At 46.9% G+C, this 11983-nt stretch overlaps 1 protein-coding gene across 1 annotated transcript; it reads right to left on the reverse strand.

Annotated features, from left to right (window-relative positions):
- Nucleotides 1–708: 708 nt before the first annotated feature.
- On the reverse strand, nucleotides 709–11856 carry LOC104269702 (two pore calcium channel protein 1-like; the record flags this gene model as incomplete). The annotated part of the gene is made up of 18 exons (XM_009873257.1): nucleotides 11780–11856; nucleotides 10994–11108; nucleotides 10207–10335; nucleotides 9848–9964; nucleotides 8891–9009; nucleotides 8603–8704; nucleotides 8006–8132; nucleotides 6864–7065; nucleotides 6086–6230; nucleotides 4326–4511; nucleotides 3925–3989; nucleotides 3582–3669; nucleotides 3217–3286; nucleotides 2486–2705; nucleotides 2155–2245; nucleotides 1796–1909; nucleotides 1511–1629; nucleotides 709–818 (listed from the first exon to the last, which is right to left on the reverse strand). Coding segments are annotated over exons 2-18 (2091 nt in total), but the record flags the coding sequence as incomplete, so codon positions are not given.
- Between the last annotated feature and the right edge of the window lie 127 nt (nucleotides 11857–11983).

Consider the following 11983-nt stretch of genomic DNA (forward strand, 5'->3'; position numbering starts at 1 on the left):
TGCGCACGCCTGCTCTGCGGGGCCGCGGGTGAGAAAGCGCGATATAGAAAATCAATATATAAAGCAATAAATTGGGATCTGGGGCAGGTAGAGGCGCCGTGAGGCAGTGCGGACAGCACTAGTCATCCCGCCTTAGGCCTTCTGCTGCTCTCTGCATGTTCAAACAGCCAGAGCAGGGAGGACGTGGCCTCCCTCTGTCCCACCTTAGTTTTCAGGATTTTGTTCGGGAGTAGGGATGCGGTACACCATCATTAAGCTCTGAGATAATAGGTAATTTTTTCAGACTGCTGAATTTAATGTACTGAAGAGCTCTTCAATACAGTTTACATTGGTCTGTATGCACATACAGAAGTGCTGTAATACCTACTTCTTGTAACTGGAATTGTGTATTTCACAACATACTGAATACAACACCTGTTACTTGACAGGCACAGTCAGATACACCAACTCTCCCTCCCTTTTCCCTGGTGAGGGCAGTTCCACAGTTTCAATGCTTATATGAGATTTTACATGAAATAAAGCTCCTCTACATGACAAAGCTGTTCACTGGCATTGACTACCCCCTTCCACTGTGTGATCTGGCCACCACACATGAGCCAGTCAGGGAATACACTCGAGACCCAGGCAGCTGAGAACAAGCTCCTCCTCAGCAGCTACCAGGGGTTGCCGCCATTACGCTGTGCTCTCTGAAATCAAATTAGTGGGTACAGTGGCAGTCACAGACAGGTTTAAGATCTCTTCAAATGAAGGGCCTTCATCCTCAAGGGGTATCTCTGCCTCAAACATACGCTGGAGCAAAGCGTCAACGGTCCTGTAGCCTGCAGGTGGCCAAATAAAAAAACGTCACTGTAAGCATCCAGTCCTGAAATTCAGTAGTGGCTACCTTAAGGCAGCTCTTCTCTTCGTATTTTACACTAAATAGGCAAGAAAACAAATACCCCAAATGATATTCCCTCTTACATCCCATTTCAACTGCTGCCAAAGCTTGTAAAGGATAAAGGCCATTATTTTAAGCATTTCAATTCCCATGTGTCCTTTGTGACATCAAGCCGCTGCCATACCGAGAAGCATGAACTCGGGGAACTAAGGTACAGCAAGAAAGCCAGAAGAAAAAAAGTCATCGTTAAGCTAGAGCAAAAGAGCATATAGTCACCCTGTGATCCAAGCCAGGAGGAATGCAAAGTGCATATAGGAAGGAGAGAAGATGGATTTCTTGACAACAGCAGGACAGCAGCCACCGAAGCAGTGCGTTGATAGACTGCCTAATGAGCACAGGCGTGGTACAGAAGGGATGAGGTAGACGAGAGAAAAAGATGCTGCTACAGAAGTAAAACCAGCAAACATTAGAATATCCACAGTTCTCTCAGAATCTCCAGGGTGGTTTTAGCTGCTTATAGCCCAAAGGAAGCAGAAGTGGCTTGGGAGCTTCCCCAGAGAGAGCGGGGCTACTACCACGAATGGTTCAGAGCTTCGGCCTCTCAAACTGGGCACACTGTAGGGCTGCACTTACGTTTGGAGGCGATTTTAAACATCAGCCCTTTAGACTGTGGCTTTGTTCCACCTTCCCCATCAAGGTCCCGCTCATCATTCTCCATGTTATCAAGGAGCTGTTCATCCTGGAGCTCATCCCTATACAAGAAGGACATAACAGATAGTAAGAACTTTCCATCAGCAAGGAAGAGGAGTCTCAGCTCACACCTTGGGGCACAGGGTGGCTTCTTCCTCCAGTCCCACAGCCCTTAGTGGCTGTGCCAAGCCAACTACATTCAGCACTACCCTTTGGAAGGCAGCTTACTCTTGAACTCCCATTCCCAGCTCTTGGATTTTCTGTTCAATGGCTGTTTCTACTTCACTCTTCTCTAGGGAGTACTCCACAAAGAAAGCTTCCAAAATGAAGGACACGAAGATACTGAAAGAAAGGATGAGCAGAATTACACAGCAGCATTTCCTTATCGGCATCCCCCCTGCTTTTGGGTGTCAACTACTGCCTCGGTATTCCCAGTGCTCCATCCACTCCTCTGTCCCCTCTCCAAGTAAGAGCATTGTCCAGGGGAGATAAGACTAGATAAAGAAGATTCTCCTGTGACACTATGAGTGGTCCTGGGACCATCAGCAGTGCCGTGGCAGAGTGGATGAGAGTGAACCAAAGCTTACTTGACAATGACGATCACCATCACGATGTGGAAGGCAATGAAATACAGCTTTGCGGGCTGAACCGTCACGTTGGCAAAGCCATTAGCAAAAAGTATAACAGGAGTTAAGGGCAAGGCTGCTAAAGGAGAACATCTTCCTGTAGAATTAGTGCTAAGGAAGGAACCAGGCAATACTGCCCAACAGCAACCTTCTGAACAAAGGCCTCTGCAGGGGCCATATCTCTGTAGTCCTGCACTATGCACATGGGTGTGTGCAATAAATGGGAAGAGCAGAGTCAGAGAAGAGCCTGGATGCCCAAATTCTAGTTGTGACTTTCCACCACAAAGGATATCATGCCACTGGTTGACTACAGTCAGCTCCATCAAGACGATGAAGGACGACGCAAAGTTGTTGAAGTTGTTCTTACAGTATTTTCCACGGGCAAACAGAGAATCCTTGAGGGCTGGGTTTCCACATTCCAGGGCGTGAGGAGCATTTGAGTTTGCAGGGAAGAACTGGATTTTCCCATGGAATAACTCCATGCCAATGGTAGCAAATACACAGTACACAACCTGGGAAGAGAAATCCCATTGCCCGCTTCTCCACTGAGCAGCAAGCTCTATGGCAAGTTCCAGAAGAAACTTTATGAGGAGTAGCACAGAGTTCAAGAGACCCAAGCCTCTCAAGAGCATTTACCATGCAAGAATAGTAAGTCAACTACAGCCCAAATACATGGAAATGAAGTAGTCGCAAATCATAATAGAAGCTATTTGAGAAACAAGTTTCTCATTCAGCTTCTAGCCCAAACTATACTTTGATTCCTTACAGTGTGAAGCCCATATTGCACAGAACATCCTTGCTGTTCTGTGGAGCAAAGGAGGATCTCCTCACCTGGCAACTGGCAGGAACTTGACCCCTTTGCACACATTTACATGTGCAATAACCAAGAATCAAATGGACACTTACAAAGGCCCACCATCGAGAGATTTGCATTTATCTTCTTGGGAACAGCATGAGTGTGAGACTTAAGATACACTGCTGTAAAACTGGAGTGCTTTGAGCTAAGATACCAGGATTTCTTACCAGAGTCAGCCCACCAAACGTCAACATTGTTGGTACGATGTTTATCAGTGTGTTCATGATGACTCGGAACCTACAGCAAATGATTCATGACAACACCTACTGTAGGGAGGATCTTTTAAATCCCACACTTATCACATCCCACCCAGCTTGTGCTCCCCACATGTCCTTAATCTGTAAGTAAGTCTCCAGAAAAGCTGCAGCAACTGGGTTCATCCCAAGCACACTAGGACAAGGCCTTGGGATCCTTTTTTAGTGGCCATGGTCAGTCCAAAGCAGCCATGCAGAGCAACTCAAGGCACTATCTCAGCCAGCCTCTGACACAGCTTGCCCCCAAAACCACACCCCTATCCCATTCCCTTGATTACCTTTGAATGCTGTCAACAATCCTTATTAGCCTGAGGACTCTTAAGATGAAGACAATGTCCAGGATCTGTTGGCTGTTGTACTTTGTGGCTGAGAAAGGCAAAAAAGATTTTTGTTATGAAAAACAAGCAGGGAAGCATAAAGCAGGTTGTTGCGTTTGTTAGGATTATGTCCTTGCTAAACACTAATAATAACAGGTAGCTATAAAAAAAGACTTAGTTCTTAGAAATCCAAAGTAAATTCACTGTCTTGTCAAAAACCCTCCCAAGCCCAAGGTGATAGCAAAAGACGACTCAAGACCACCGAATTTCCCAGAGGCATGCAGACTGCGCGAGCTGCACTTACTCGATTTCAGGGTGGTATTGAGTATCGTTGCAGTCAAGGCAGCAAAGATGATGAGGGTATCAAACCTAGCATGAGGGAACGCAGTGCCATTAGATTTGCGGGCAGAGAACAGGCACTTAAGCTGCCACGTGACATATAAACAAGTAGTGATCTCTTCGCACGTGGCAGTCACTTTGGATCGAGATAGCAGCATGGGGCAGAAAACAATAGTCTCTGCCAGAGCCAAGTCAGGCCAGGCCAGGCAAGAGCACATCATCCTCTGATGCATATAATCATTTCAGTTACCCCTGGCACATGAGTTAAGCAGCCTGCCTCTCCTCAGGCACTGAAAGTGTCTCAGAGCTGAACACAAAGATCTCACGCTCCACACCACCTTTAACACAAACATTTGTTCCACTCACCAGTTCCAGAACTGGTTTTTGCCAAAGAATGCCCTTGGTTCATAAGTGTACACTTTCAGGAGGATCTCGATTATATACAAAGTAAGAAAGATCCACTCCGCATAAGAAATATAAGGGGTTTCCTCATCCAGAGCAATGAAGATAGCATTTACTAGAATGATCACATCATAAGTCCAAACAAATCCCCTGCAGGAAGAAAAACAGAATCAGTTTGCCACTCCCAAGAAGGTGTTACACAGTTATTTCACAAGCTGTTTGCCTCCTCTTCAAAACATTGCCATTTAAGAAATCATCTTTACCCATCAGTTCTCCCCAAACCTGCGAGTTTAGGAAAGTTACTGCAGAGTTTAGCTTTACTCTTGAAGTCCAACACAAAGCAGAAGACACGCCTTCAAGATACACCACTGCCAATGCTCTCAGTATTAAACAAACTCCAGAGGCTGACTGCAACTGTTTCCAACCATTCCTCCATCAGAAAGACTGGACCAGTAAAACAGAAGACTATACAGAACTGGGAGGGGTGGCTGGTGCACCAGATGAGTTTGATGGTGTCAGAGGGACCTGGACAAGCTGGGAAGTGGGCACAGAGGAATCCCACCATGTTCAAAGGGAAATGTCCTGCTCTTAGGGAGGAATAACCTCAGACACCAGCACAGGCTGGGGGTCAAGCGCCTGAAAAGCTGCACTGCAGAGGATCTGGGCGTTGGTTCTTGTTGACAAGTTGACCACAAGCCCACAATGCACCGTGGTGGCAAAGAAAACCTACAGCATCCACAGCTACATGGGGAAAAGTGCTGGGAACAGCTCGAGGGAAGCAATTTTTTTCCCCATCTGCTCAGGACTGGTGAGGCCACATTTGGAGTGCTGTGTCCACAACTGGGCTGCTCAGTACTAAAGACACATGAAGATACTACAGCAAGTGCAGCAAAGCGTCATAGTAACAACTAAAGGATGGGATAACCTGACACATTACATGGTGACAGAGCTGGAATTTTTCAGCCTGACAGGGAGATGAGTCAGAGGGATCTCAAGTTGTATGGATAAATACCTGGTGGGAAGGTGTAGACAAGGTGGAGCCAGACTCTTCTCAGTGGTATCCAGTGAAAGCACGAGAGGCAAGGGGCACAAGTTGAAATATAGGACTTTTCCATTTAAACACAAAAAAGCTTTTCAATTATTTTTTACCTTATTTAAACCAAGGGTGCTCAAACACTGAAACAGGTTACAGAGAGGTTATGGAGTCTCCACCCTTGCAGATACTCAAAGCCCAACTGGACATAGCTCCGAGGAGCCTACTCTAGCTGAGGGGGTTACACTAGACCACCTCTAGATGTTCCTTCCAATCTCAGTGATCTTGCCATGGCTGGGAAGGCTCAAATGTGAAACAGAGCACTAGTAGATTATAATATTAACTTGGCAAAAGCTGATGAAACAACACAATGCAGCTTTACAGCACAGACTGCTGAGGTGATATCACCTTTAAGTGAAGCATTTAGCCTGGTCCTTCAAGGCAGGCCATAAGGCACTTGTTGCTTTCAGTAAAAGCTATTTACACTCAGCACCTAGAGAAGATCTGAAGAAGCAGGACTGGAAGAGGTACGGACTCACCAACAACCAAGCACCACTGAAGGTAGGCTAAGAGCAAAGTTGGTCCACAGAACACAAAAAACCAGAACACTTGCCAGCATGACACCCAGATGAGCATTTGCTTGTAGCCCTTCGAATGTGAAGAACTGCTTATTCCACCAGCAGAGGCTTACCTGTGCCGAACCATGCTGCGCAGGAACCGGCTCACCGCTGACTGGTAGACACGAGGCATCCACTGCCCCAGGGGATGGCTGCGTATTTTCATGGTAATCACCTGAATGTTGAGGAGGTCTGCCAGTTGTACAAAGGACTTCTTGTCTGCAGTAGGGGAGAGCACTACGCGTCAGTCTGCTGTCATTAAAACAGAAGACAGTGTTGGGCAAATGCAAACCTCAGTGCACACGAGTTGTAGCAGTTTGGACTCAAACTCTCTTCTCTGCAGCAGGCAAAGCACATGGCTGAGTGGTATCCACCAGAGAACTGACTCAAGTTCTCGGCAGCTTCTCTGCCCCACTCCTGAAGGACTGGCTCAAGCTCAAACCTTTAATGATCAGGATGGGCACAATCTAGCATGAGGAGACTCCAGCAGGAGCAGAGCAAGACGCTCCAGAGGACTGTGTGGGCAGCCACGTTGCTTGGAGAAATCTGGTAACAATGGAGGCTTTCCTTGTCCTGTCCTGAGAACAAGAGGTCCCATTCTCCATGGTGAGCTTGGCCAGGTATCAAATGGCCATGAAGAGCTGCCCACAGCATACATGACACAGGCTACAGCACAGGCAGAAAAAACCTTTCAGGACCTAAGCCATCTGGAGGGAAGCAGCAAGAGGGACCTGGAGTCCCTTGGAGTCCATTACAGACCACAGGTTCCAATGCCAAAGTCCTTGAAACATCAGGTTCCTGACCCCAGGCTCCTCCCCAATCCCCTGAGCACAGCAGTGTCCCACTGCTCACCTATGAAACCCTTCTGCTCATCATCTGAGATGCGAAGCAGCAGCTCTTGGTGGGAGTTGCTGATATCAGGAGCCACCAGCTTGACAAGTTGCTTCCACTGGGCTTCTCTAACCACAAACTGTGCTCCTTCCTCTTCCTTCAGGAGGTTGAAGGCCTCTATCATCTTGCGGTGCTTCATGTAAGCAAGCTTACGGATCTCATTCTAGAGAAAGTATCGTGATTCAGGCAGCTTCATTCACCTTTCTCCCTCTTTTTTTTTTTTAAATATCTTATTTTCATGGCAGAGAGATGCAAGAAGAATAACACATGTGAAGAGATAATAAACACAAAGTACAGCATGGTCAGTGGGGGTGACAAGCACTGCTATCTAACAGGCAACCATGAGCCCTCTACAAAGCTGTCTGGAAGGATCAGAGTGCTTGCTGCTGGGAGGTGCCCTGAAAACACAGAACAAAACACAAAGGATAGCATCTAACAGGAAGGAGATGACAAAGATCACGGGATCCAATGCCCACAGGACACAGAAGCAGAGAGGATGTGTCCACACATACTTCCCCTCCACAAGTAAATACTGCTGAGATCAGGGGTGGAGATCCTCTTCTGCACATGATTACAAGGAGGCTAAGGAACCCTATCTACTTGGGAGACCAGCCTCTAGGAAGACCTAGCAGGCTGCTTACTGAGAAAGAGCCAAGCCCCTCATGGGAGCACCCAGGAATTTCTAGCTTACTCTTTAATCACAAATACCAAACTGCACCTACTCAGATTTACCGAGATCTCCCTTTATACTTCCGTTGCTTTAAGAGCATATGCAGTGGCAAAAAAAGGGCGCTGTGCACTTACAACCAACTGAGAACAGGACTAAGCCTCTAACAGCAATAATGCAGAGACATGGGCTTCCTATCTGTCAAAACTTCTCGGGTCGATAGCACCACAGAATATTTCATTGTTAAATGCTGAAAGAAGAACTTGCAGCAATGCCCATGACAGGAAAAGTGAACCAGTGCTTTTTACTTGCAGAGCAAAGGCAAGAAGCTGTATCCCCCTCTCCACACTTTCCACAAGCAGCAGCTTTCCAAGGGAAAGCCAGATATTTCCTCACAAGGTTCAACAGAACAGCAGGCAGTCACCACTAACATTACCTTCAGGTGCTTTTTGTAGTTGTTGTACACAACAGCCAGGAAGAGAGACATGAAGATGTAAGTGTTGATGATGACAAAGGCAATGAAGAACAGGGCATACCATGAGCTGAAGTCAAATGCTGGCATCCTAGAGAAGGGGAGAGATTGCTACTTGCTAGACAAACAGGCAAATAAGACATCTGGTTAGAAAAAATGAGAATGGAAAGCAGGTTTAACACAGTTGTGTCAATTTTAAAAAGCCTGCATAGAAAGCCCTACAAATATTATGACAGAAGAAGACATCTGATCACTAGAGCACACACTTGCTTTTTTAATTTAATCAAAAAGCATGTGTTTGTCCCTCCAGTTTAAGCCTTCATCAGTGCCTGGGTCATCTGGAAAACAGGATTTTCTAAGTCTCAGATTCAGGTTCACGGCCATTTATAAAACATGCAGCTGAGAATTCATGAAACCCATGCAGGCTGGAAAAGTAAAAGCCCTGTTGCCACCCTGCAGTACTTGGTTGTGCAAAACACACTGTTGTTCTAACCCAAGATCCTGCCACTAGGAGCAGGACACAAGCGTTCACAACAAAGACTGCAAGCTCAGCATACGTACATGACATCCGGGCTGTTTGCTGTCGTCACCAGCACATAGAGATCAAACACGATTTCTAGGTAGTTTCTGAAATACGGCAAGCCTTCTGCTGTCTGGAGATTCCTAGGAGAAAAAAAGGACAATCTCAAGTTAAGCACCGAGACTGCATGTTTGACCACAGGAACTGCACATATCAGCAGTGCTTGTGTGCACTAGTAACGGTTTGGAGTTTCCCGATCTCCTCCTGCCCGAAACTATCACACACGCACATTCTTCCCACCCAGCTCTAAGCAAAATAAGTATTCACACCTCTCACCAAACAGTTTCAAGGCCATGAGGGAGAACATGAGAAGGCTAAACATGAAGAGCAAGAAGACGTAGGTGATCTCTGGCAGTGTGTTGCGGATGCTGCGGAAGGCTCTCCGAATCTGCCAGGGAGAAGGGAAGCATTTAGAGGCGAGGTGATACCAGTTTTCCCCCCCTCACTACCCAATCAAGATCAAACACCTACAGAGGGACAGGCAAGCACAGTGGGACACAGGTACTTTTCTGTCATCCAGCAGAAGTTCTGATCCAATGTGCCAGCTGTGTTCTGCTAAAACCTATGCAAGAATACCAGGTCTTTCCTCCTCATTCCCCAGAGATGCTAGAAGGAGAGACCCTATTATCTAAATACTATCATGAATGCAGCTAGCGAAGGGTCAAGGACAGAAGCCCATCACTCCAGGCCACAAAACACATGCTCCAAGCCTGTGAGCTCAACTGCTCCCTCCCCTAGGCCTCCACACCACAGTGGTTTATTCATTTTTAAGTCGGGACCAGAACAGTCTTGGGCAGCAGGGCAAAGATCTCCCCCGTGATGAGAGGAATCGGAGTCCAAATCACCCTCCTGGACTACAAGTTCAGTTTCTGAGAACAGCATGACCCTTGTGCTTGTTTGCCTAGGAGACTTCCAGAAATAAGTAACCTGGCTTCTCACCCAAGGAGAAACAGTTTTCTTGTCTGCAGGGCTGCTCATGTTCACATCTCCTGAGGAGAGCACCTAATTCCACTTGCAAACAGAGGCTGCTCCTCCACACTGGCTGGAGTAAGACTTTACAAGAAACTTTTTTCCCCCTCTCCATTCAGTCTTATCCTTCTGTTGTGCATGGTCTTCCCTAAATCATCACAGCACCATGTTTGGTGCGAAGCTCTAGTTCGAGCCCCAAGTGTGCTCAACAAATAAGAGTCACACCAGGGTTACATCCCACCAGACCTCCTCCTTACCTGGCGACTCTCTGCAAAGTTGATCAGGAAGATGGGCCTCACAATTCTTGACCATCGAATGCTCCTCACATTGTACATCCTGAGGACCCCATATATGGCCAAGTCTGTTAGGGATAACTGTACAAGAAAGAAAATTTCCAAAAGCAATGTTGGACACATGTCTATATGGTAAAGACAACAGAGTTAGCAGATACTAAGCGAAGACACACACAACAGGTTTGTGAGAAAAGGCTGATTTGGCCACAGGTCTTGTTGAGCCCTTGCACATCAGGCCTATGTTACCAGGAAAGCAACAGGAGGAAAAAGTCATCTCTGCATCAGCCACTTCAACCTTGGAGGCTCTCCTAGGGCTAACTCACCAGGATTGCAACCATGATGCAGATGTTCTTGGTATCCTTCCAGAATACACTGTGAAGGGTGACTTTTGCAAAGTGTGTCAGTCGGCCAAAGAACACCAGAAGGCACAATACCTCGACCAAAGAAGTGACCTGCAGTAAGAGGAGGGGCCTGAGTCAGGACAACCAAGAGCAGCACGAGCCTTCTTTGCACAGACGAGGATGTTCAGGCTAGGGTATAGACAAAGAATACACAGGCAGAATCAACCTAAAAAACCATTTCCAGTGGGTTTTGCTTTCGGCTGTTTTACAGGCTCACATATCTGGCACTGAGCAAGTTTCAAGCTTCCTTCTGTGAAAGTCCCTGCTGCAGGCAGGTTAAAACAAAAAAATCTGTATTTGCCTAGGATTCAAGGAGCACATAGCTCACAAACACGCTAGTGCAGAACAAATAAAGGCTACAGAAAAGTCAGTCCTAAGGGCAACACTCCCGTTCTGCTTTCAGGCACAAGGACTAGACTTGGGTCACACAGAAAGCTAGAATTGTTCTCTGAGATGCAGAAAAGCACCATGACCTTGCCCACAGTCACATCAGCCATTGCTGATGGGAGCCATGATGGCTCCCATGTCTCCATCTAGCTCCTAGGCCTCTTTTTTGTCCCCATTTCAGTAGATCAGAGATACTGACAGAAATACCAGCATCAATTATTTCTTGTCACTTCTGACAACTAGTTTCAAACAAGAAACCCTCGCTTGCTCTACCAAGCACCGTGATACTAGTTGTATTGCTGCTTCTACATGGAAAACTTACCAGGAAGGGGAGTGGATACACAGCAGGTTCTTCAAACAATGCAAGGGACAGGTTAAGAAAGATGAAGAAATAGGTGGCTGTTCGCATAACCCAGTGGTTATAGAGATGATAAAGCCTGTAGGAAGAAGGCAGAGGCACCACAAATAAAGCTTCAGTGCACATACTCATGGGGAGGTGGAACACAGGTGGTTCTTCAGTTCAGTTTAAGACTGAAACATACCCATTTGGTAAAGCTGCTTCGTTTACGTAATTACCTCATTTCTTAATTTGCGTGCAAACTTGTGCTAAGCTCAAGTATCCACCTGTTACACAAACTAAGTCTGACTAGTCACCTCACACCCTTTCCTTGCAGCTTGAGGAGCAGAGACATAAGAAAAGCCACCAGAAAGAAGCACGGAGATGCAGAGTAAACTGTTTTTCATACAGAAGAGAAGCAGTGTTCTACAGAAGCAGAATCTCTCGTGAATAGTGGCACTAACCACGCACAGAGCCTCCTGCGGGAAGTTCCGCATGACAGTGGCTCCTCTGGGCAGACGTGGAGCAGGTCTGCTGAGCACACAGTTTCTATTTCCTTTCCTGTCCTTAACAACAGATACATTAAGCCCCATTCCACGTGTGCATTTCAGCTTAAACATGGTTCTTTTCATCCCGCTCGCCCTTCTCGGCACTCAGCTGGTGAACCCAAGGTCCCAGCCTTTTTTTAAGCTCTTGCTTTTTTTTGATGTGGTTGCAGTTGGTTCTTCCCGTTGCACCCCAAGCGTCCCACAGCCTGAGAGACCCCCTGACCTGACCGCCTCCGGGGAGGTCTTGAAAGGAATATTTCTGTTGTACTGTGCGTCGGACACAAACGCTGCTGCCAGCAGGAGATCCTAGGGAAAGGGAAATAAAAAACCACAGCGCTGTGGGAGCCTAGGGGTATTATTCAAAGGAAGTCCCTTCACCCCAGCGCAGCTGCAGAAACGAGAAGCGGTACCAGAGATGCTGCAGCAA

Source organism: Apaloderma vittatum, unplaced genomic scaffold (assembly GCF_000703405.1).
Source record: "Apaloderma vittatum isolate BGI_N311 unplaced genomic scaffold, ASM70340v1 scaffold44847, whole genome shotgun sequence".
NCBI lineage: Eukaryota > Metazoa > Chordata > Aves > Trogoniformes > Trogonidae > Apaloderma > Apaloderma vittatum.